This window comes from Cavia porcellus, unplaced genomic scaffold (assembly GCF_034190915.1).
Source record: "Cavia porcellus strain 051 isolate PalLab524CR breed Dunkin Hartley unplaced genomic scaffold, mCavPor4.1 scaffold_19, whole genome shotgun sequence".
Taxonomy (NCBI): Eukaryota; Metazoa; Chordata; class Mammalia; order Rodentia; family Caviidae; genus Cavia; species Cavia porcellus.
Window position 1 is genome coordinate 3765958 of NW_026947502.1, and position 27110 is coordinate 3793067.

The 27110-nt window shown below is 35.8% G+C and overlaps 1 protein-coding gene across 2 annotated transcripts in view; it reads right to left on the reverse strand.

The window, feature by feature from the left end:
- Positions 1–1535: 1535 nt before the first annotated feature.
- The window catches only part of Fnip1 (folliculin interacting protein 1), a 111893-nt gene continuing 86318 nt past the window's right edge, over positions 1536–27110 (reverse strand). For both annotated transcript variants that reach the window (XM_003464527.5, XM_003464526.5), the window contains 6 exons: positions 26894–27063; positions 22710–24123; positions 20956–21124; positions 11426–11623; positions 5975–6090; positions 1536–4232 (listed from right to left, as the gene is read on the reverse strand). In XM_003464527.5, the coding sequence (XP_003464575.1) occupies positions 4154–4232; positions 5975–6090; positions 11426–11623; positions 20956–21124; positions 22710–24123; positions 26894–27063 (2146 nt within the window). In that variant the 3' untranslated portion in view covers positions 1536–4153. The remainder of the gene's footprint in view (positions 4233–5974; positions 6091–11425; positions 11624–20955; positions 21125–22709; positions 24124–26893; positions 27064–27110) is intronic.

Sequence of the window (27110 nt, forward strand, 5' to 3'; positions counted from 1 at the left end):
CTCTCCAGGCTACAAACCTTCTGGGTGATGCCACATATATCCAGGGTTGGGCTTCCTATTATCCACACCCAGAACTGTTAAACCAATCACTGAACTAATTTACTGATCACATACCTTTATTTCAAGTCCACATACCCTGGACCCAATCAGCTCTGAAAAGCCCCACCTCTGAGCACATGAGGCTTTGGGAAGACACACAGATACAAGCCATACCAGGTGGCTAAGCCTAGAGTCTGCTTTACTGAGAGGTGATAGAAGTACTGTATTATTTCCTTCACTCCTCCTCATCTATCTGGCTAAGCCTTTCCCACACAGAGATACAATTTCCCAGTCCCTAGTGGAACTACAGCTCAGGTTTGGTCTCAATTACTACCCCACAACCTTCGCATTGTCAAAGACAAATGAAGAAATCTTGGATATCTACCTCTGTCACTCCAGCTAGCTGGAAAACCACTCTAATCTGAGATGAGATGGACTACATAGGAAAGACTGTATTTCCTCAGGAAATTTTCTGTTAAATTTTCTGTACCTTAAGTTTCTCATTAGCAAAATCAGTCCTCCTGATCTCAGAGATGTTGCAAGATTTCTCAAGATTTTCTATGTGTGAGCCGCTCTTACACTAATGATTTCTTTCACAAATATTTGACAATTCCTGTTTTAAAACAGTACACTTACTCTCTTAGTTAAATGTAAAAATGTTAACTTGTAATACAAAAACAAGTACTCCAAAAAGCTTCTGGTCTAGATCTGCCTTCAGGTGTGACTACCCAGCTAAGCCTGAGGAAAATAGCTTCCCAACAAGCCTACTTGTGGCGGAGGCTGAGTTACTGCTGCCTAGCAAACAATAAGGATAAATAGAAACTCTGGCTTTAGTATAAGAGGATGCACTGGTTCAATCATGTGCAACTCAACCAGCAAACCAAGATTAGAACCTAAACTAGTCAACCAATTTTCGTTAAAAGACCACAGTAATTTGTATTGGATACAATGTTTTTAAACAAACATTGCTTGTCTAGGTTTTAGTTGCCTGTATTTAAAGGAATGTTCCATTTAAAATTGTGAAAATGGTCAGATATACTAGTGTAAATTTTGTTTTTATTCCTAAGAATGTTGAAAATTCTCTCAGGAGATATGAGAGCCACTAGGGAAAGGACAGATAGATGACCTAGTAACAGTAGCAGCCAAAAAGTTACTAAGTACTTGGGATGTGCTAGCATTAAGCTAAATTCTTTTTTTTGTTGGTTGGTTTGAGACAAAAACCTCAAAATGTAGTGCAGGCTGGCCTTGTACTGAGATCCTCCTGCCTCAGCCTTACTGCTGGATTACAGGTGTGTACCACCACACCCAGCCTAAACTAAATTTTTGATATTCACTATTTTACTCCATTTTCACAACCTAATGAAGCAAATTCTACCAGTATGGAATGTATCATGCCCAAAGTGTCAACTTGTACAAGAATCCAGATGTTCTAATATCATGAATCCATAATGTCACACAGACCTCGTTAACACTGAAAAAAAAACCAAAGTCATGTATCAAATTGACATGTGTGTTTATTGCACAAATTTCCCCTAGAATTGGGAGGTTATAATACAGGTGTACATTTGAGAAATGTATTCAGAACAAAGAACAAATATGTACATTTTATATATCCACCATCTAAATAACTTAAGAGAAAGCAAATATTCTTGTAAGATATCTACCAGAAGTAGGTATTATGTAAAATTTGATTTCTTTAGTAATCATCCTCAGTGTATGCCAAATGCAACAAAATGAAATCTGTGCTAGTAGGTTTATTGCACTTAGTACTTTCAAACAATAAAATTAAGACATTAATAAATTCCAGGAAAAAAACAATTAGTATATATGCACAGAGAAATTAGTTTTAATTATGTAATATAAAAGATCCCTTTTTTCACTTTCACTGTTGCAACAGGTGTTTCAATATGTGATAGATACTTGTACCATAAGAATTTTTAAAAAATTATTTTGAACAGACCAAAATTCTTCATCCTATTCACCATAATGACCATACTTTAATGGAGTAGTAGCAGCTCATTCCTTGGGCTTTGTGTAACAAAAGAGCAATTATGATGTAGGGACCAGAAACTATAGAAAGGGTAAGAATTATGAAACTCAGGAATCCTATAAGGATTAATGATTCTTTAAGAAACTATATGTCTTTTCCATCTCAGCACAAATTAGTTTTAAGAATAACAGTAGCATGAGCCATTCATTTATTGAACACTAGAATATTAAAGAGTAATTTATTAGACATTTCAAATAGGACTGAGAATAGTCTGATGGAGAAAACACCCAAACATAGTTATTATCTATCTGTTACATATTATTCTGAGCCACAATCAAAAATAATGTACAATGGCCCATACAACAACTTTTCTAGATTCTGAAATCTGCCAAAGAGATCAATTTGTTGAATTCAAAAGCAAAAAAAAAAAACAAAAGAATTTTGTTCATGAATGGAATAAGAAAATTAAGTTAAGAAAATCTGTCCATAAAAACACTCTTTGGCAGTAAGTCATCCATGGGAGACTCAGGTACAAACTGCAAGCAGCTAATAGGACATGAGCCAAGTATGTCAAGTACACTCATTTCAGACTTACATTCCACTGAAACAACCTCTTTTCTCTTTCTAGTTCAAAATTTCCTGAATAAACACAAATAGCAAAGCAAAATATGGCCCAACACTCTAAATTCAAGATCAAAGACTAAACAAACCATATAAATCACCCATCACTTAATGAAAAATAACAAGAATGGATGAGTAGCAAATATTGTGACTAAGTGATTTTTTAAACTAATCAAATATAATGAAAATAGTAAGTGAAAGCAGGAATCAACTTTACTCCTAGCATTAAATATATCAGACCAGATAAGCAAAGGAAAAACTATAATGCAGTATTTTCAAGTAAACTGAGGTAGTAGAGCACATTGAAAACTTTATCTACCATCTTTCTATTTACATTACTTACAGGAGTTTGGTTCCTTAATAGCCTTACTTATAAGCAACATTCTACACTATTTACAAAAGCAGTAACAATTGAAAAGTCTTTGAAAAAAATCAGCTTTTGGAAGGGAAGAGCTCTTACAGAAAAGAGAACAATTTAAAAAGTGCTATGTAAACTGAGTATTATTAAGCAATGAAACAAATGTTTTGCTCCTGTGGATTCCAGAAGGGCTGATATGAACAGAGGCCTTGGTTACCTGAGCACTTTTAAAGAAAATATTTTTGCCAATGCTTTGGGTTCATTTTTAATCCTAATTTTCATTTATTAAATTCATTTATTGAATATGTAAATATTAACATTTATAAGAATTAGTTAATAATTATAAAACAAATACTATAAAGTAGTATTCTTATTTTTGGAATCTACATTTCTCACCCTTAAAAAAAGATTGGCTGTATGTGTATTTTAGAATGTGTGAAAGAGAAAAGTCACCAGAAAATAATAGTTCAACATTGTGTACAATTAATACTAGTTGAAAATGGTTTTTAAAAAGGCATGTTTCCCAGTCTTATATTTCTACTTCTGCTTTTAAAAAAATAGATACATATGTACACTCGGGTGGATAACGTCAACACATATTATCACTAATTATTCTCAGTTTGTTGTAATTAATGGGCTGCTCAAAATACCTCTGAAAAATAACCAGAAATAAGCTGTTATAAACTGCAAAACAAAATAACAAATAATTGAAGTTTTACAGATTATCTGTAACTTAGAAGTAATTAAAAACTTGATGAAGGGGCTATTTTTGAGCCTTTTGATCTTGAGCCACCTCTTAGTATTATGAGTTGTGATATTATATGAACTGTTTTCCTATTACTCATTTGTAGAATTTTCTGTAGAATTTTATGTTTTGTAGAATTTTATACGTGAGCTTTTCAAATGCCCTCAACTCCAAGTTGTTTATGCTGCTTTAGTTTCATGTGGTTAAAAATCTGCCACTATCTAGGAGTCCAGTTAAGAAAAACGATCCAATATACACAGATTATGCAATGCAATACAGGATACCCAGGAGATGGACTCATTTAGAGGAAAGTCTAATATGGGAAAAAAATCTCCATAAATACATATGGTACCCTCTTCATTTCTATTTAACTTGCCACCAAAATTAACCTTTAGATGCCTTAAAGGAGTATCTGAGCAACATATGGAGAGTGAGTGCTTGCTACAGCAGCCAGAAGAGGAAGATCACTGGATTCAATCCTGAAACAAAGAAAACTCCGTTCAGCTTTCTGTACTCAGAAGATTAACCCTACAGACAATGATTACTACCTATAATGTCATACACAGTAGTTAAGGTGTCAATCTAGCCATAAAAGAAGAGCTGAAGATAACAAAGGTCAGAATTTTTTTTTAGTGAGAACCTAAAACCATGAATTTAAAAGAAAGGAATGCCTCCTCCTCTAAACTCAAGGGTAACAAAAATCATGAAAGCAGGAAAGTATCTCACTTAACCTATTGGTGGACCATATATGAGGCAAGGCAAATTATAGCAGTACCTTGGTACTCACAGTTAATTGGCTCTAGGAGGTGAGTTGAGTACCAAATAAATCATTTTGGCTGTAAAGGGTAGCAAATCATGGAGCAATCAACACTGACAAGTTCAAGTTTGAATATTAAGTAGCCAACAAACCATGAGTTCAGAACAGAATGTTTACATCAAAGTGTATCAAGTACAAAATTCAATGAATTTCAAAGCAGCTGAGTACCAAAGTATGATTGTACCATCTAGTATAATAAAATAACAGCATATATGCAGATTGCTTTGGCTAAAAATGTTTCTACGGTATGACATCCTACCACAAATAATTTATGGAAAAAGAAAAAATTTCTCAGACTAAGATAGTTAGAATAATCTGAATAAATCAGATGTCACTTTTCAGCTAGAAGGTTTTAAGATTTTAAAAGACTGGTAATAGTAGCTTGTGGGACTTTATATTGGTGCTGGAAGAGATGGCATTCAGAATCAACTATCAAGGCTGGGGATTTAGCGTATCAGGGTTAAGCGCCTGTCTAGCAAGTGTGAAGTTGTGAGTTTCATCCCTGGGACCAAAGAAAATAAATCTGTAAGACAGAATCAGCTATCAAAACATTTATCATTAACTATAAACATTTAATATGCAGGCTCTTTCACTAAAAATTCTACTTCCATGAATTTATCCTATAATGATCAAAGATTTCTATTCATTCTAGCATTGTTTTTAGTAGCAAAGAAATACAAACTAAAAAATATATAAAGGGCAAGGCATGGTGACACACCTACATATGCCAGTTACTCTCAGGAGGCTGAGGCAGGAAGATGAGAAGTTCAAGGCCTGCCAAGGCAATTTAGCAAGACTTTGCCTACAAAGACTTTGTCTCAAAAGCTGAGGCACAGGGATTGCTGCAAGTTTGAGGCCAGCCTTAACTACATAATGAGACTCTGTCTCAAAAAATGAAAAAACAAAATATCAGAGTTGACACAGATATGATATATAATCAATGCTGAAGAGTAATAAGATGCAGGGAAAGTATTGCCATGCAGGGTGCTATTACTTCAGTCAGCTCATCTGAAAGGCAAAGCAAACACTTGGAATAATGAATTTACAACGTTTAATAAATAATGAAGGAATACTTTCTTCTTCTAAGGTAAAAATGTAGATTTTTAATTCATCCAGACTAACTCACGTCTTGAGTTAGACTGAGAATACAGCATGTACCACTCTACCCAATCACTTTAATTCATTCAGACTAACTCATTTTTATATGTAATGCCGCAAGGGATGCCTTTAAGATTAGTAACAGGAAATGTGCTTTTGTATGGTAGAGAGTAATCAAAATTATGTGTCCAGCTTCTACTAGGAAGTCACTTAAAAAGGACAAAGGGCCATTCTAAGGAACACTCTTTGCCTAGAGACAGAATGATGGGAGGGAAAGCAAAGCCAGAAAAGAAACCATGAACCTACCCCAGAACCACTCCCAGCTCCTTGACATGAACACGCATCTGCCCCCTTAGATACTCAGACAGCATCTTGCTCTTGAAGTACAGCTCCTGTAACCGGTCTTCAAGGTGCATTACACACTGCAGATAGGAAAGAAACAACATCAAAAAACTCTTTTCAACTCTTCAAGTAGTGTCAAATTTTAAATCATCACATAGTTGAGAATATATTTAGCTATTCCAACGTGAACTAAAATTTGGAGCACAGTAAGTATGTGTCTTTTACATAAAATAAGAGAGTGAATTTGTTTCTGGCTCATACCGAAGATTAGCTTGTATGTTTTTTAACTATAGAAAATATACATTAAAGATTTACCATTTTAACCTATACTTTTTTAAGGGTACAAGGCTTTTCCATTTTCCCCAGCCTCTTTTTTTATTTTTTTATTTTACAAGACAATGTCTACCTATGTGTTTAAGTTTAGCTTGAATTTTCCATCGTCCTGCCTCTGCCTTCCAGACTGGGAATACTGCATGTACCACTCTACCCCAGTCACTTTAACCATTTGAAAATGCATAGTCCAGTGGCATTAAGTACGTTCAAAATGTGCAATCATCACCGATCATCATTTTCAAAACTTTTAAAAATATTTCTACTCCAAATTTGATAAATGTAATATTTAAATTTATTTGCTCAAATATATTTACATTAGACAGGGCTATACAGTATTCCGTGGAAGGAAAAAAAAACAGGTTGCAGTAGTTCACAACCAGTACCATGAAACAGTAAATTTAAAATAATTGGAATGTGTATATTTGGTTTATTGTAAACTAATTTGCTCATCTAACTCAAAAAGGTGATTTTTCATTGTAAACTGATGCTATATTAGGTGTCAAAACACTAAATTCTTCCAGAGAATATTCCCTTCCAATAAAAGTCAGTTAAAAGCTCCTAATGTAAACTTACTTTGTGACTGTTAAAGCACAACGGAATGGATTGCTTAGCTCATTTATTGTTTTATGGTATTTTTCCTTAATGTTTCATTAGGCTGACACTGCTTTAATAAAATGGTAACTACAGAATATGCACATATATACACATATAAAATTTACTGCAGTTTACTGTATTACTTTAAACTCCACGGCTTTAAGAACATTCACAATGTTGTGTAACCTTTGTCGCCATCCAGTTGCAGAAATTTTTCTCATCCGAAACAAATTGTGAACCCATTAAACAATAACTCATTCCTTTCTTGCCCCATCCACTAGTCACCAGTAATCATTATTCATTTTTTTGCCTGCATGAATTTGCTCGATTTTTCATACAAATGAGATTATATAATATTTGCACATTTATGCCTGGTTTGTTGTACTTACGATTGTGGGGATGGGGCGGGGGAGGGGGGTACCAGGAATCAAACTCAGCACCTCGCACATGTCAGGATTCTTTTGAGGTCAGTCCATGTTGTACTATGTAATTTTATTCTTTTTTATGGTGGAATATTGCATTGTATGTGTTATACTATATATTGTTTATCCATTTGTTTGCTAAAACATAGGTTATTACATTTCTAACTTTTGACTAATGTGAATCATTTTACTGTGAACATTAGGATACAATAACCTGTTTCACTCTGGTTTTTTTGAGAAATGATCTTACTGTATATTCCTGGTTGGCCTTAACTTGCATGTTCTCCTGCCTTAGCCTTCTGAGTGCTGGGATTACAGGTGTGTGCCACCACACCCATCCCATTTGCATGTTAACTATAAATATACAAGTACAATCCTTAATATGATATGGTATTACATGATATGTTAAACCTTTGGGGAAATGCCAAATTGTCACTCACGTTACTTGCACTATTTCATATTTCTATCCACAGTACACAATGGTTCTAATATTTTTCACTCCTTGCAAACAGAACTAGTTATTAAATAAAACTCAGAATTGTTTTGAATTAGTCATCTTATGAGTAATACCACTGTCACTTACTACAGTAAGCATGAAATGGCATTTTATTGTGGTTTTATCTGCAGTTCTTTAACTGATGATGCTGGATATATTTTTGATGTGCTTATTGGCCATCACTGTATTTTCTTCAGTATAAAGTCTATTCAAGTGCTTTGCCCATTTTTGGGGGGGCGTGTCTTGAGACAGGGTCTCAATACACAGTTCAGGCTGGCCTTGAGCTCACTCATATCCCAGGCTGGTCTCAAACATACAACAATCCTCTTGCCTCAGCCTCCTGAGTGCTGGAATTGCAGACATGGCCTGCTTTGCCCATTTTTAAATTCTGCCGTTTGCTTTTTGTTTAGTTGTAGTTCTTCATACACAATTATGCATCACTTAACAATAGGAACATATCCCAGAGGATCTTCAAGTGATTTCATGACTGCACAATACAGGTCAGTGGTGGTGAACCTATAGCATGTGAGCCACAATGGGCATGCAGGGCCCTCTCCATCAGCATGCAAGTCAAATTGCTCAGCAGCCAAACATCAGGTAACATTTGTTTCCTAAATTAAAACCTCACTGTTCAGGAGTAACTGTAATGTTGACACTTTGTAATAAATAAGTAGGTTCTGATTTGCTGTTTGGGTACTTGGTCTCTAAAAGGTTCACCATCACTGGCATAGGTTAATCACTTGATAAGGCCTTTTGATGTAATCAAAGAATATGTAAATATAAGGCTGCTATCAGCATGGCATCATTTTACAGTAAACTTTTTACTGTAAAACTTTTTACATTTAAAATGTACTAGAAGTACATTTTAAAACAATGATACTGGCTGGGAATGGTGGCACATGCCTGTAATCCCAGCACTTGGGAGGCTGAGGCAGGAGGATCACCATGAGTTGGACACCAGTCTGGGCTACTTATCGAATTCAATACTGAACTATGCAGTGAGACACTTGCCTCAAAATAAATAAATAAATTATAGTAAATATACAAACCTGCAAAATAGTCATTTACTCTCACTAGTGAGTATAACTATACATACTGTATGTGCTATACACTTTCATCTAATTGGTAGCACAAATTTTACTTGTATTAGTGTTACTACAAAGGTGAATAAAGCATTGTACAATGACTTTTAAGATGACTACATCACTAGGCAATAGGAATTTTTCAGCTTCATCATAATCTTATAGACCCACAAGGATATGTCTGTCATCCCCTAAAAAACTATCTGCAGCACATGACTGTATTCCAGCTATCAATCTCTTCCCAGATATACTATCCACAAATCTTTTCTCCTATACTCTGGATTTTTCACTTTGTTGACAATAAAAGTTTAACTTTGAAGAAGTCCAATTCATCTGTTTTTTGCTTTGTTATATAGGCTTTGGCTGTTACAGCTAAGAGATCTTTTTCATTAAAATTGTCAAGAAGATTATCTGCCTCTGTGTTTTCTTGCAAAAGTTTTATACTTTAGCCTTAAGTCTGGTTCTCTGACCTGTTTTGAGTTCATTTTTATATAAAACAATTATTTTGCATATGAGTGTCTAATTTTCCTAACATTTTTTGTTGAAAATGTTTTCTCTGTTGAATGGTCTTGGCATCTCTGATAAAAGTCAATTAACCAGGGGCTGGGGATTTAGTTCAGCGGCATAAGCGCCTGCCTTGCAAGCAGGCAGTCATGAGTTCGATCCCTGGTACCAATAAAAAGGGAAAAGACAAAAAAAAAAAAAAAGTCAATTAACCTTATAGATGAGAGTTTATTTTGGGGTTATCTATTCTACCCTTCCCCCTACTAGTACTGGAGACTGAACCCAGGATCCTCAAACTGAGCTATATTCCCAGGACTTTTTATTTTTCATTTTGACACAGGATCTTGCTAAACTGCCCTAAGCTTGGCTGGAAATTACAGGTGAATTACTGTGAAACGTCCAGCTTTGTTTTTCCTTTGGACTTTTAAGATGGATTTTTCTGTTTCTGAAAAAAAAGTAATTGGAATATTGATAAGGAATGTATTCAACCTGTACTTTAAATACTAATTTCATCCTAACAATATTGTCTTTCAATTCATGAACATGAGATTTGTTTCCATTTATGTTTATCTTTAATTTCTTTTAGTAATATTTTAGAGGTATTAGTTTACAAGTCCTTTGCCTTCTTGGCTAAATTTATATATATTAATTTATTCTTGTGTTTCTAGTTTATTTGCAGCATTAGAGCCAAGGCCTTTACACTAAACTACATCCCTCTCCCTCTCCCCTCTTTCTTTTCTACGTTCCTCCTTTCTCTCCCTAACCCCTTGTTTCTTTGAGACAGGGTCCTCCTAAGTCATTAAACTGCTCAGGTTGAGATCCAACTTGTAATCCTTTTGCCTCAGTTTCCCAGAGTGCTGGGATTACAGAGGTGTACACCACAACATCCTGCTTTTCTAAGTAATTTATTCTTTTTCATGCTATGGAATTATTTCCTTAAATTTTTTTTTTGGATGGTTCACTGCTTGTACATAGGAATACAATTTACTTTTCTAGGTCTTATATCCTACAGATTTGCTAAATTAAGTGTATTAGCCCAGAAGCTTTATGCAATCTATGTTTTCTACATGTAAGATCCTATCATCTGCAAAGGGATAATTTTATTTCTCTCCAACTTTGAAGTTATTTGTTTCTTTTCCAAGTCTAATTCTCCTCGCCAGGACTTCAAGTACCATGCTGAATAGAAGTGGTCTTGCTCTTTATCTTAGGAAAAGCTTTCAATCTTTTACCAGGAAATATGTTGTTAGCTATGGTTTTGTCATAATAAGACTTTATAATACTGATTCTCAGAGTTTTTCAACCATGCCATTTTATAATTCTAAGAGAAAAGAATCCTCCAAGTTCAAATGATATCATTTAGAAGACATTATCAGTATTACCAAGATGGATCATCCAAACTCTTGACATGATAGTGAAGGTTCAGTATGCACTAGTATTCTACATAAAGCTTAGAAATGCTGCAAGACTACACTAAAAATAGAAGTCCTGGGTGCTGAAAGCAAAGTATATAGATATGCATACACTCCTTTCAGTCTTAGCTCAGTGTAACAGGATACCAAGATAGACTAGCTTCAGTAACAGAAATTTATTGTCTCAGAGTTCTAGAAGCTGGAAGTTCAAGATCAAGGTGTAAATACTGTTGGACTCAAAGGCTCTCTTCCTGCCAGGTGGACAGCTGCATTCATGTTGTGTCCTCATAGGGTGGAGATAGAACAGTCTCACTCTCTGTTCCTCATTAGGCCACAGTCCCATCATGCAGGCCCCACATTTAGGGCTTAATCTAACCTTAATTACATCGCCAAATATCCCATCTCCAAATACAGTCACAATGGGAACTGAAGATGCATAACAAATATTTAGTTCAAAACATATTCTTTCAAAGAAAAGTGATGAAGCTAGTAGTGTTATTCAACATACACATATATAGTAGGCTTTAATTACCTATCAGGATGCTCAAAGTAATTTAAACCTTATATATACTTACAAAATTTGGAGACAAGTTATGCTTATAAAGCTGAAGAGTGGAATTAAGTAGGTTGGAAACAAGACTGGACACCAACACTTCCTTTCCCAACTTATTATCTGTCACTCGTCTCTGGCTGCTGGCCACTTGGACAGTCCATTTATCCATATCAGCTATAATACAGACAGCTTCTGCTATTGGTTCATCTAAAACTGGATGCTAAAAAGAAAAGAATTCAACTTGTAACAAAGTTTTCAAAGATAATTCAAGGGAATGAGGCAGCAAAGAGATAGTAAACAAAAGCAGAAAAAGATATTAAATATCTTTAATAAAGATTTTGAATTTTGGGCCAGGGATAAAGTTCAGTGGTACAGCACCTGCCTGGGAAGCATAAAGTCCTGAGTGTGATTCCTGGTACAAAAAAAAAAAAAAAAAAAAAAAGGTATTAAATTCTAAGGGCTAGTGATGTAGCTCAGTGTTAGAATATTTGCCCGAGGGGAATCTCAACCAGGCACCCCACACACCTCAATAAAACCAAGATATTAAATTCTTACAACTACTGCCAGAGAATGAAAACTTACTAACAGACAATCTGAGATATCATACAGAAAACATCACAGGTAGAAACACTGTATTCATTACTAAAACTTTGTTTTTCAATACAGAACAGTTTTCTACAAGCCTGTGGATCATTCATTCATTTTATAAATAGTACTGAGTGTAGCTATGCGCCAAGCAACTTGAAGAAAATGCTTATATTTCAAGAGTTAAAAGAAGTATCGCAAAGTGTATTCGTACAAACAAGTCAAGGGTAAGAGTGTGTGCATCACTGTGGCTATCCCTTCATGATGTGAAATACCTTACACGTGCTTTGTATTTTTCTACTTTTGCCAATGCACATATTCAGAGTTTTGCATACAAAATTTAAAGGGGGGAATCAACACATATTAACATGCCTCTCCAACATACACTGTTAAATAAAAAGCAAGTCACTATACATCCAAATATAATTATATCCCAGTTGTGCTTTTAAAAATTCAGATAGGCCTCATGTGGTGGCGCACACCTATAATCTCAGCATTAAGGAGGCGGAGGTAGGAGTATCACTGCCAGTTCGAAGCCAGCCTGGGCAATACAGTGAGTTTGAAGCCAGTCTGGACTACAGAGTCAGACATTGTCTCAAAAAAATAAATAAATAAATAACTCAGATTGACAGGTAAATGAAAATATACAGAAATCAGAATGAAGGTATACATGGTGATGGGTGCCTATAATCCCAGCACTCTGAGAAACTGAAGCCAAAAGATTTCAAATTTGAACCCAGCCTGGGCAACTTGGCAACCCTGTCTCAAAATTTAAAACATTAAAAAAGACTGGGAGCCAGGTACGGTATAATGCCAGCGCTTGGGAGGCTGAGGCAGAAAGATCCCCGCAACTTTGAGGCCAGCCTGGGCTATACAGTAAATTCAAGGCTAGACTGAAATGCGCAGCAAAACCCTGTCTCAGACAAAAATTTTAAAAATACAAAAATAAAGATAAAAATAAATTTAAAGACTAGGAATATAGTTCAATGTGAAGGTCGTGAGTTAAATATACTGCCAGAAGGAAGAAAGGGAACGGGAGGGACTGAAGAAAGGGAGGAAGGGAAAGGAAAAGGAAAAGGAAAAGGAAAAGAAGAAAATACTTGAAATCAAGCTCTGTTTTTTTTTTTTTTTTTTTTTTTTGTCTTTTTTGAGATGGGATCTCGCTATGCAGTTCAGGCTGGCCTTGAGCTCATTTTATAATCCAGGCTGGTCTCGAACTCACAAGGATCCTCCCACCTCAGCCTCCAGAGTGCTGGGATTACAGGTGTGAGCCACCACTCCCAGCTGAAATCAAGCTCTTTTACCACTGACAAAAAAATTAGGAATTTTAGGAGTATAAAGGAGGACTTCTAGGTTTTACTCTGTGTATCTTGGTATTACTTGGATTTTTTATCACAAGCATGATACTTGTAACTTAAAAACTGAAGAAACAGTGAAAAACAGAATTTTAATTCACACTGATAAAAAGGCCAAGAGGCACATATCTGTGCTCTGTACAGTTTACACAAAAGGTAACTGTCAAGCATAGATCCTGGCTTATCAGAGAGAGATAGTGGCTCTATAATGCCAGCACTTTAGTATCTTTCTGTATTTGCAAAGGTAAGCCTTCCTTGTCAAATGGAACAGTACCAAAAATTAGAGTAAAATTACAATTTTGAAAATTCAAACTCCATGGCCTTTTGTTTCTCAATTTTACTGTTAATGCAATTAGACAGCTGTGGGTTTCACTTTGCTCCTTGATATACTTATGTTTGGGATCCTCAAAGGATATCTTTATGCCACGTAGTAACAACTCAACCAAAGCCCTTTCTTAGACAGAAGACAGTAGAGGCAGAGTCTTTGAAGGAGATCAAAAGAAAAACCTGTTATTCAATGAAATAAAACAGAAACATTAATAACACATGTAGCAGGAACCAAGTCCTGGGGAAGCAGAAGGTATACTGCATTGGATATGGACAGAATTACTGGCGAAGAACAGGAGAATATGGACTCTTCTGTAAAAGGGAACATTGTGGGAAGGCTCAAAGATAGTAAATTAAGTGACACAATTTTTAAATCAAAATAGTCCAAATAAACTTCAGTATTTTCTCTCAATATAGGCCAGTTTTATTCAATTATCTTAACGACGAGACAGAGAGAGAGAGAAAGAGACAGAGAGGGAGGGAGGGAAAGGAGAGAGAGAGACAGGGAAGGAGGGAGAGGGAGGGAGAAAAGGGAAAGGAGAGGGAGGGAGGGAGAGAGAGGGAGAGAGACAGAGACAGAAGGGGGGGAGAGAGAGAGGACTCCAATGCTTCGAAGGGATCAGGTCCTAGGGACACTGTAAATTCTAAGGCTATTCAAGTTAGCTTTTGGGCAAGTATTCAAAGACCACCCCTAACTAAAAGAAACTGGCCAATAACTTAACTAGGAATCTAATCTAAAGAAATAATTTAAGTCTACAGAATGTAGCAACTGCATCGTGTTATTAACAGAAAACGCCAGAAAAACCTCTTTAAAAAATTAAGCATGGCTGGATGTGGTGGCACACACCTGTAATCCCAGCACTCAGGAAGCCAAAGAAGGAGGATTTCAGTGAGTTCGAGGCCAGGCTGGGGTATATAGTGAGTTCAAGGCCACTGGAACTGCAACCTCTCAAAAAGACCAAAACAAAACAAAACATTAAGCAGCTGGTGGTGGTGCATGCCTATCATCTCAGCACTCTGGAAAGCTGAGGAAGGAAGATTCCAAGTTTGAAACCAGTTTGGACATCTCAGAAATTTAGTGAGACTTTCACCATAAAAGTAAAATAAAATAAAATAGATTCGCTATATAGCTGAATGTGAAAGCCTTGAGTTCTATTCCCAGTACCAAGTAGAGAAAAAAAAAAAGTTAACCAGCTTGGCACAGCACTCTGCACCTCTAATACAAACGATCTGATATGTACTGAACCCAGGAGGTTCAGGCCAGCCTGAAAAAAAGCATCCGGTTCCATCTCAAATAAAATTTAACAGCAGGAGAGAGGGCTGGATATTTAGCTCAGCGGCATAAGCACCTGCCTTGTAAGCAGGCAGTCGTGAGTTCGATCCCCGGTACCGATAAAAAGGAAAAAGACAAAAAAAAAATTAACAGCAGGAGAACAGTGGTATCTACTGCACCATGACAAAATCATGGGATAAACATTAAAAATGTTTATAAACTGTATCAATAATATATGGGAATAAGATTATATATATTCAGATACAAATGCATGTACTATAAATATAAGGCTACATTTGTTTATAGATATGTGGTATGTATATACAACATACAGAATGACAACAAATACATACAAGGTACTATGTGTCTCATATACGCAAAATACCACACACAGTATTACTCTGATATGTAAACATTATCACTTTGAGAAGCTTTGTTAAATTCAATACAGTGGTCTTCAGTTCACAAACTGAATTCTTTTAATCATTCTGGTTGCAAACCACATTGGACAAGAACCAAAAAAAAATTTCCCTGTAAGGTCAACATTAAACCTAATCATTGCAATTGATTCAGTTCTCTTCCAATGCGATTTGCAACCTGAATTATGGAAAGAGTTAAATTCATGAACCGAGGTGCCACTGTATTCTATGCTAGCGTATAGAATAGTGAGTGGCCAAGTGTGGATTATGTAAGAAGCCAAATACAGCCTACTGACTGAAGAAGTTTTTATATTAAAAAGGGCTGCCACTGCATTATAGAACTATGAAAGTTTATGTCTGATTTTCTGTATTCCTAAACTTTGTATAATAAATCCATTTTGATTTGGTAGTTTGTTTGTATGTATGTATGTATGTATGTATTTTTTGAGACAGTCTTACTATGTAGCCCAGGCTGGCCTTGATTCCCTTTCAAGCGCTGGAGTTACAGGCCCACACCACACACCCACCAGGATTTGGTAGTTTTTTAAAATGCTGCTTCTTTAGAAACTGGGGGAAAAGGAAATGACACTCTCCCAGAGCACTCTACCCCTAGGAAACACTATCAAATGTTTTTATTTTTATTTTGAGATACGCTTGTCACTAAAGTGGCCAGGCTGGCCTCAAACCTGAGATCCTCCTCCCTTAGTTTTTTAAGTAGCTGAGATTGCAGGCATGAGCCATTATACTTAGTGGACTGTATCTTTTTTCCTTTTTTTTTTTTTTAAATTATCAGTACCGGGGATTGAACTCACGACTGCCCGCTTGCAAAGCAGATGCTTATGCCGCTGAGCTAAATCTCCAGCCCCTCGACTGTATCTTTTTTAAAAGTGTCCTATTACTCATGTATAAAGTTTCCTACGTAATTTTCCATAACGATAAAAAATAATTCTCATGTTAAATGTAATGACGATAAAATTTAAGTATGTAATGACTAAAACCATGAAAAATATCTCACAATCTACCAGTGCTGAGATTGAGCTACTGTCAATGTTTCCAAACTTTCTACAATATTGCTTTGATAATAAATACTTCTATATGATTAAGTGAAAACATGAGAGGAAAAGACTAAAAACTCAGTTCCTAAAACAGCAGAAGACAAATAGCTCTTATTTTTTTACCATCATGGAAAGAAATTATGAACAGTCCTGGGACCAATAATTGAAGTCCTGTGAACTTTGTAATGTTAGTTTTGCTATTTGTATTTGGTTTATCTGTTTCAGAGACAGAATGGTTTGATAACCGAGAGGCATAGCTTAAAAACAGACAAATTAGCACTAAATTCTAGTTTTTCCATTCCCCATCTATGTAACTTAAAATGAGTATAGTCTCTGGGTATGTATAATGACGATAAAGGGATAATAATAAGCACCTCAAAGAATGACTGCAAGATTGAGACAGTAAATTTTTAGGTACACAATGCATAATATGACCATAAAAATAATAAATGCTATTATCACTATCACTATTCCTCCTTTAAGAATTATCAGGTAGAGACCTTTTTAAAACCAAAAAGTTGCCTTTTGTCTTCAGCAACCTTTTCCAGTATTAAGCTTTCTGAAGGAATACCAAAAGATAATGGGTAGTGATGGGTACTATGAGGGAAAAAAAGATAGTGATAGTCTGAGGTAAGACATAAAGATGAGACTGTCTCAAAATGAAGTGAAATAAAGTAAGGTTTGAGAATATAGCTCAGTATGAAGGTCCTGAATTCAATTCTGAGTACTACCATTAAAAAAAAAAAAGAAAAAAAAAGAGGCATAACAACACAGACTGTTAGTAAAGGACTCTCAATTCCATAAATAAACAAATTCAATAAATTCCAATCTCACTTCTATAAATCTAACAAATTCTGAGCACCATGTTAGGTACTGGATGGGGTACAGCACCACAAAATAACAAAGATGGTCCTTTCCCTAAAGGATAAATACCACCAACTGACATCTAGTACATGTACATTCTATCCTCTGAAGTACTATTTGCACACTTATACTTGGCTTTATTGACTCCATTAGTAAGTAAATAACTTAGAAAAAATTCATTTTCACCTATACATCCCTTACAATATTGGGCACTATGTTCAGAATATAACAGATCAAGCCAGGCATGGTAGTGCATGCCCATAATCCCAGCATTGGGGGTCTGAGATGGAAGATGGCTCTATAAGTGAGTTCAAGGCCAGCCTAAACTACATAGTGATACACTGTCTCAAAAAAAAAGAGAGAGAGAGAGAAAGAAAGAACACAGTAGATGAATAAATATTTATTTGATTAGCACTAAAAGGTTGACCAAAAATAGCTTTTAAATACAAACAAAAATTTTCATTAAGATTTCTTTATGAACTTTCATTTTTATCTAAATTTCCCATAATTTTACTACATAATAAGACACCAAAATTTGCAACTTAATGTAACTTTCTGAAGACACAGAAGGTTTAATCCTCTTTTGGTAACAAGTAAATGACTGCCTGCTTACTGAGCCACAATTTCTCATCTATGATTTCCTACTTGGTTTTTTCCAGGTGGGGAGATTTGTTATTTAAAAACAAAATTATACATGCACTTGAAAAGAAGAGATAGAAAATTCAAACTAACGACTAAACCAAAAAATATATATAAGCAAAGATATTAAAGACTTAAGGTTATCCACCAACGTGGCCTGATACATTTATAAAATGCCTCACCCAACAACAGCAGCATGTGTATTCTTTTCAGGTGCACATGAAACATTTTCCAGGAAAGACTGTCTGCTGAGCAATAATCAAGTCTGAATAAATTTAAAAGGGCTGAAATCATACAACGTACATTATCTGACTGTAATGGAACTAAATTAGAAATAACTGTGAAAGTTAACAATTCTACAAATATTTACAAATTAAACACTTCTAAATAACCCATGGATAAAAAATTAAGAGGTAAATTAGAAAAAAATTTGAAGTGAATGGAAATGAAAACACAATAGATCAAAATTTATAAAATTAAAGCAATTCTTAAAAAGGAAAATTTTACAGGGGCTGGGGATTTAGCTCAGCAGCATAAGCACCTGCCTTGCAAGCAGGCAGTCGTGAGTTCGATCCCTGATACCGATAAAAAGTTAAAAAGTAAAAAAAAAAAAAAGGAAAAATTTTAGACAGCTTTAGATAACCTACATTATTAACAAAGAAGAACTTTCACTAACATAGGCTTCTACCTTAAAACACTAGAAAAAAGAATAAATTAAACTCAAAGTTAATGGAAGGGAAAAAATAATAAAGAATTATAGAGGAAATCAATGAAAATAGTTTGATAAACCTTTACCTAAAATGGGAACCAACAAAAAATTTCTCTAAGAGCAAAACAGAAGTTTAGGCTTTGAGGACTAAAAGGGCTAACTCAATGATCCAACTCTGCTGTTTAGCATGGGAAAAACCCTATGGAATATGTAAATAAATGGCTGTAATAAAACTTTATGAAAAGTAGGACCATTTGGTTCATTAGTAGTTTTGATGTGGGTAAAAAATATCTATAATGTAAGCCAATCCATAAATGAACACCTCTCTTTGAAGAAGCCCCCATCATTTAGAGAAATAACAACAACAACAAAAAACCCACAGATAACAAAACAAAATTCACAACACAGAGGGCATTCCCTCTTGTAGAAACTTAAACTACTATAATCTTGTAGAATCTTGTAGATTAAGCTACTATAAATGTGTACTATGTGCAACTTTATTCTAATAAATTTGACCACCAAAATTAAACATCAGGACAAGTTCCCAGAAAGACAGAAACTACCAAAAATGGGTTAAGAGTATATAGTTCAGTGATAAAAATGCTTGTCTAGCATGCATGAAGTTCCAAGTTTAATCCTCGGCACTATAAAAACAAACCACCTCAAGAAGAAATAAAAAAGTAATCATGCTAATATCAAAGCTGGACAAAAATGTTGTAAGACAACTACAAATAAACATCCCTCATGAATACAGATTCCAACATCAAGAGTAAACATGTACAAAGTAAAGAAACTGAATTTTTAGTTTAAAATATCCTGCTTGGGGTAAAGGTAGTTGAATGGCTAACATGGCTAACACATGCTATGCATATAATCTACCACAGAGCTAATCTCCAAGCTTTAGAGATCCTAATTTAAAAAGCGTAGGTTCCAGTGGCTTCACTGGTGAATTCTATCAAAGAGAAAAATACTTGAGAATTCTCTAAGAACAATTCCATAAAATTGAGGAGGGAAAAGTTCTCAAGTCATTCTATGTGGCCAGCAGTAATCATGCTAATATCAAAGCTGGACAAAAATGTTATAAGACAACTACAAATAAATATCCCTCATGAATACAGATTCCAACATCAAGAGTAAACATGTATAAGTGAAGCTAGGCATGGCGGTGTACGCCTGTGAGCCTAACATTCTGGAAGGCTGCAGCAGGAGGCTATCACTCTTAAGCCCAGTCTAGGCAACTCAGTAAGACTCTGTCTTAAAAAATAAAAAGATCAGATGAGAGATATAACTCAGTGTTAGGGCCTATACTCATATACGAAAAATACTGTATACAAAAATAATTATACATCATCATCAACTGCAGCTTCTTCCTAGGAAAACAAAGGTTTACCTTCTAAAAATGAATCAAATAGTCCATAACACTGACATAAGATTATCTTACCAGACAAAAAGAAAAAGCATTTGAAAAAAAGTCCCACCACCTATTCATGGTTTAAATGGTGAGGGAAAAGCAAAAGCAAAACAACTTCAAGGACTACAAACAGAAGTGAACTTCTTCCACCTAATAAATAGTACCTATAAGAACTCTACAAATAATATACTTAATAATGAACCACTCTATGTTTTTCCCTAAGCCTAGGTACAAGACAATATATGCTCCCACCATTTCCAAGCTATACTATACTGAAGTTTCTTTCTCTCCAAGACAATCAGGTAAAAGGCAAAAAGTAAAACCAAAACAACAACAACAATAACAACAACAAATCCACAAAAACAAAACCCGAAAGAAAAAAAAATAAACTAAAAAAGAAAGGGAGGGGGTAGAGACCAAGGCACCAAGATGGAAAGGAATATATGAAGCCATTCACTGATAACGTATGCTTGTGTAGAAAGTGGTAAGAATTCTATACAACAAACTAATAGAATAAAGAGTTCGCAAAGGTTAGAGGATACAAGATTAATATATAGAAAGCAAGTATACTTATGTGTAAAAGCAATACATCCAAAAAGAAAATTAAGAAAATAGTCACATTCACAATTAAACATTTTCAGTTTTTTGATATCATAAGTAATCTAATCAGTGAACTTAGTATGAATACCCCAATATTTTCTGTACTTCAGATTTTCATTTTGATAGAATCCTAGAGCTCCATACTTGCTTTCAGTGATAGTTATGGACACACAGGCCCTATACATCACAGGATGGATTCAGACAACAATGATTCTGCTACACAGGTGCGATCAAAATACAACCCAGGTAATTCATGGTTCTGCTGGTTAACAGACTTCATTCTGAATAAATTTAAGAACAGTGACAGTCACTCACCTGTACAGCATGAGACAAATCTGACACCAGACACTGACGGAGTCTCTCATCACTCCCAATTCCTTGAAGAACAAAGTCAGGGACATAAGATGAGCAGTAGCCACCCAGCAAGGACCTCCCAAAGTTGGCAATGTTGGGCTGAACAGCACTCACTTCAATTAACTTTGACCTGGAAAAAAGATTCCCAAGAAAGGCAAATCTAACTAGTAATAAACATATTTTACCAGTTAAAAAACTTTTTGAACTGCACTAATCTATAATTCCATTACTATTTCCTACAAAACAGAGTAAAATCTTTTCTTTTTTTAATTGGTACCGGGGATGGAACTCATGACCGCCTGCTTTCAAGGCAGGTTCTTATGTCACTGAGCTAAATCCCCAGCCCCAATAAAATCATTTTTAAAACTGGCTGTAGTGCTCAAACAAGACCACCTCTGGCAGGACCAAAACAAACTTACTAAATCACTCTATAATGAAGTGAGCATGCATCTTTCTTAAAAAAGATTCAGGGGAACTGTCCCTTGAATTAGTAGCACACTTCTAATACAATCAGATTATGAAAACCAATCATCCATGACAAAGTAGCTAAAACTGTCACAAGTCTAAATCTAGGAAGGTAACACTTGTCAACCATAGATTTTTCTCCTTGTACAAGCTGTGATCAAAACACATGATAATGTTCAAATTTTTAAAAATGTATTATAGTAAAAGACGAACTGTCATTAACACCCCTTAAAATACTCCGTCATTTCAAACACATCCCATTATTCTCCCTACTTCCTAAAGCTGTTCTGCAAGTCCTCTGTAATAAATGTCTTTAGTTGTGCTGTCATGGTGCCTCAAAGTCCTCAACCAATTCAAAATATTTACCTGTCATGATTATTTTGACTTTGAGAAAGAGCCAGAAGTTGCATGGTGCCAGATCTGGTGAATAAGGTGAATGAGGACATACTATAATGTCTTCGGGAACCTGCCCTTCTATTTTTGTTTGTTTGTTTGTTTTGATACCGGGGATTAAACTTGCACTTGCCAGGCAAGGTGCTTGTGCTACTGAGCTAAGCCCCTTGCCACAGGAACCTGATCTTCTACTGGATGATACTTGGCAGCAGCATTCATTGTATTTTTCATCACGCTTCAAAAAGACACTCCCCAAATAACTTCCAGGGCTTCTTCAGAAAGTGCAAGAATGGTAAGTGTGTTTGAAATGAGAGGAATGATACTGAAGGGGATTTATGATAGTATGTATTTTTTAAAGGAAATATTAAGTGTATTTTAATCACACTATAAATTTGACAAAGTACATACTCTTTGATGTCCCAAGTGATAGGAACCACAGATATGTGCCATCACACTCAGCCTCCTTGTCTTCTTCTTAGTCTTGGCAAAATTTATTTTAAAATAGTTACTTCCTACCTTCTCAGTGATTACTTCTCCCTAACTGCCAGGCTTGACACAAGTCCATTTTGGAAGTGCAATTCACTCCAAAATGTCTTAAAAACTCTTTAGTATACAATATCCTATATGTCAACAAGACCCCTTAACTTTTCTCTGATGTCTTTCATAAAGGCTTGCTGGGTGATTCTGGGGTTTCAACTTTATTTCTTTCTATGACTAAGAATATATAATAATAAAGAGAGTTTTATCAGGACAGTGATCTAGTTTTTTAGTATCAGGCTATTACCAACCTTCAGAGAGTAGCTGAACAATGGTAGATATCTAGATAGAGCCTATCATAACGTGAACACTCTACTTACCCAGGAAAAGGTATCTCATCCTCTTCTGCCCAATCTTCTTGCTCTCCTCCATAGTAACTGCTGACTTGTCTGGTCACATCGTGACCTGTATCTTCACTTTCACTATCCCCAAGGGCACTATCTGAACTTTCATTTCTCGGAATGTCCCATTCAGTTCCAACAGCAATTTTTTTCTCTGCACTCTCTTTGTCCCCATGAGGGACAAGAATGGGGTACATAGCTCTTTGGTCTTGCTGAGGAAAGCAGTTTTTACATGAATCTTGGTGAACAGTTTCTATACATTTACAAAATTCATTGTTCTGTTTGTTACTTTTTGTACACAATCTTTTTGAAAACTCTAACATACAGCAGTGCTCTTTACCGTCTGTACTTATTTTAACTGGGACATCATCAATAGTCCTCGTTTCAATTGAATCATCATTAAAGTATTCATCAAATAAGCTCATGCTCTCTGGGTCTGAATGACTCCAACAGGGAAGTTCAGTGGGCTCTCTAGAAACCGTGTTCTGTCTATCAGACTCTCCAGATTGGTCCTTAGTTGCATGTTTAGGTTCTTGATGCTTATCAACAGCCCCTCTGTCCTCTTTCAATGATTTAGTGTGATGCCTGGTTATCTGATCCACCACTGCCTGACTCCTGAGTTCAGTATCTGAATCAGGTGACATAGAATCTCCAATTAGGAAAGTAACCTTTGTCTGGGTTACATCACAAGAAAACACAGCAGGCACAGTCTTATCTGGAGGCTTTTTTTCCACAACTATTCCTGTGGCTCTCATTGCTTTGTCTGTGTGGTTATCTGAATCCAGCAATTCCTTACCCTGCCATGTTTCTTCTGTTGGCACTGAGCCCATCTCTGACAATGTATGTTTGTCTACTGGAGCAGATCCTGTGCAAACAACAGTCTCTAACTTGGTGTCAAGACAAGTTCTTAATTTATACTGTTTAACATCAACAGCATTTTCTTCTTGGCAGTCAGAAGGAGAAATCATTCGGCATTCATCTGAAATTCCTAGTGACTCTTTAGAATCGTTTTGAATGTCTTCTTTCTCTTGTTGGGACACATTCTCTGAATTCTGCCCAAGGAGTGGATGATTGCAGTATTTACAGTTACAATGAGGAATTTTTGTCTCTTCAGACTCCTTAAAGAGCAAACTGCTTTTGTTTCTATGCATTGTGATAAGTACATACTCCGATTCCTCAATTTCACCTTTCTCTAAAGTGGTTGTAATCACTGTGCCTGGCATAACAATGGCTTCATCCTCTCCATTTTCTAAAAGATGAGTTTCTTGAAGTTCAGAGCATCTTATGAAATAAGTAAGAAAATAAAGCAGCCTCTGGACCATATCTTGTCGTTTGCCAACCACCACAGTTCTTGCTAACCGTACAGGAGAGCCAATAGCGCCATACAGATCTCCTGCAAAAGAAGAACCAGTAAATGGACACATCTTTTACTCACACAGCTAAGCAGGCTATTTTCCATTATGAGAAACCCACTCTTTCAGTATGAACATTACTACTTCAAGTTTTATTCTTTGTTCTTTAACAGATGACTGATATTCAGGACAGCATGAAAAAGACGAATGGTTTTAACCAAAGAAGAAAGCAAATGATGATTTTCTATCTTCTTCCTTAAAGAGTTGCTGTTGTTGAATTAAAAGAGGTTTTGGAAATTACGTTTTTCAGGGGTAGTTCCTGTACCAGGTGAAATGTACAGCACCTTTTTCTGAGTGGAAAAATAACGCCAGAAATACTAAATATGCAAGGATTAGGGCTAGGTTTCTGAAACTACATCTAACACAGAAAAGGGAAAGCACAGTGTTTGCTGGTGGACAAGGAGAGGAAGAGAGTGGTTGAGGCAAGAAGTGCAAATGAAGAAGCTATACCATTCATTATTTGTGCTATAGCCCGAATTAAACCCATAGTTTGAGCACAAACAACAACTTAAAACTGGAGAGTACAAAACCAGTAATGTAAATTCTGTATGATTTTTACAAATTATCAGTATATATATTTAAAATCTCTATTTTTACTTTATAAAGCCCTATACTATGTAAAGAAATAAACACAAATAAATCAAAATAAATACATGTTATAGACAGCATTGTGGTAACTTTTCTTCCTCTAGCTAAGACACTGGCTCAAATATCACAATGCTACTGTTCCAAACTAATCCCAAAATCCTAATTACCAAATAAGTCAAACTGCTTTGAAATGCCAAGTGAATCTTTCATGACTAATCCCACTTTACACTTCCAATTTTATCTTCTCACAGAAACTCTTTTTCACCTTTATTTCAAGCAAAGCCGCACTTGAACTGTACCACTGAAACACGCTTCTGTTGGTGGGGGGAGTACTTGGGATTGAACACAAGGCCATATACATACTAGTCAAGCTTTCCACCCCTTAACTCTACCCTAGTGTGTGTTGTTTGGTTTGGTTTTTGGCAGTACTGCACAATGAAATCAGGGCTTTCACACTAGGCTATAACCCCAACCCTTTTTTATTTTGAGACAGGCAGGGTCTTAATAAGTTGCTAAACTGCTCTCAAAGTTTCTGTCTTCCCACCTTAGCCTCCTAGAGTGCTGGGATTACAGGCATGAGCCATTATATTCAGATTCCAGTCCTTTTAAAATTTTATTTTGAGACAGTGTCTCCTTAAATTGCCTCAACAGGTTTGGAACTTTGTAATCTTTCTGCTTCAGCCTCAGAGTAGACAGGTTTAACAGGTGTGCACCACTATGCTTTGTGCTCTTAACACCTATACTTCTCCTTTTACTCTTGGAATGTACTCTCGCTTTCTCTTGTCTCTGCTACTCCAAAGATTCTCGGCCAAGTATAGTCATGCATATATACTGCCTACAGTAATAAACTGTCAACTTTTTTCCCCCAGAGACACAGTCTGGCTATGTGGTTCAGGCTAGCCTCGAGCTCACTAGTCCAGGCTGCCTCAACCTCACAGCAATTCTCCTGCTTCAGTCTTCAGAGTACTGGAATTATAGGCATGTGCCACCATACCTAGCACAGACTGTCAACTTCTTGACAGCAAAGACCAAAGTATTCATGTTTCTATCTACCAGTGCTCTTTCCATGGAGCTGTGGATGTATTTTGCACTCAAAAAAGGAAAAAAAAAAATACTGTAGAATTGAAAATAGATTTGCTATTCCAGTTTTAAAAAACTACGAAGTTATTTGACTTGAAAAGCTGAATTAATATCCATGCAAAACGACTACTTAGCATTAAAAAGAAATGAAACATTAATACATACAACATAGGTGATTTGTAATTATGCTGAATGAACGCAGGAATGAAGGAAGGCTGGTTGGTTACATGAGTTGACAAGCCATATTACAAAGCTACCCAGAACATTCAATCACTACAGCAAACTATGGTAAGCTTCTATCAGGTCAAATTGTTCTCATCTAACTTCCTCCATCACCAATTGTAAATCAAGGAAGAAAAGAAGGAATAGAAGTTATGTTTATCATATGCTGTCCTAAGCACTTTATGTGTATTATCTCAATTTTTTTATCTTTAAAAGTATGGACTATCCATTATTTATCCCATTTATAAATAAACTACTCAGAAGGCTGAAGAAGGAGAATCTCCAGTTCAAGGCCAGCTTGAGACACACAGCAAGTTCAGGGGTGCCTGGAGAACTTGCCTCAAAAAAAGAAAAAATATGACTCAAATGTAGAATATATGATTTCAAAGCCTGTGCTTTAAAGCCTTCTAACGTCTCGAATTTATCAGTCATCTGCTTTCACTTGTTTCCCATGTATTTAATGGTGCTTAGTACTAAACAAATATTTCCCAAACAACTCTTTGAACAAAAAATAGAACAACAGAAACCTCAAGAAACTGCTTTTCTCTTAATTAGATTTATTCTAGCAATCATAGGTGATGGTTGCTTGAGTTTACCTGGGCAAAGCACATAAAGAAAGAAAACAAAAAACACTGTGAAGTTACTAGGAAACCAGCTCTCAGCCCCTAACTACTGTTCCACCTGAAGTGCTCTAGCCATGAGCACTGCTTTCAGGCTTAAGATAGAACAATTTAGCAGACAAGAAAGGATCACTATAAGAGAGATGCTTGAGGATAAAGGGGATAAAAGAGGAGTTCTGCAATATATTGCCAACAGTTACAAAAAAGGCTGAGTGCAATACATAGTTTATAGACTACGTACCCAGTTGTGCCCAAAGTGGATTATATGGATGAGTCTTGGCCAACATGTCCACACTCTGAGAGGAATGTTTTTCTAAAAATATTTTTATAGGTGGTTGTCCATTTGGCATGACTGTCGGAACCCATGCAAGATGATTGGTCAAAACTGCAGTAATGAGAGCTGGCAAAAATCTGAGAACAAATACATCCTATCAGATCCCAATGTATCTTTATAAAAC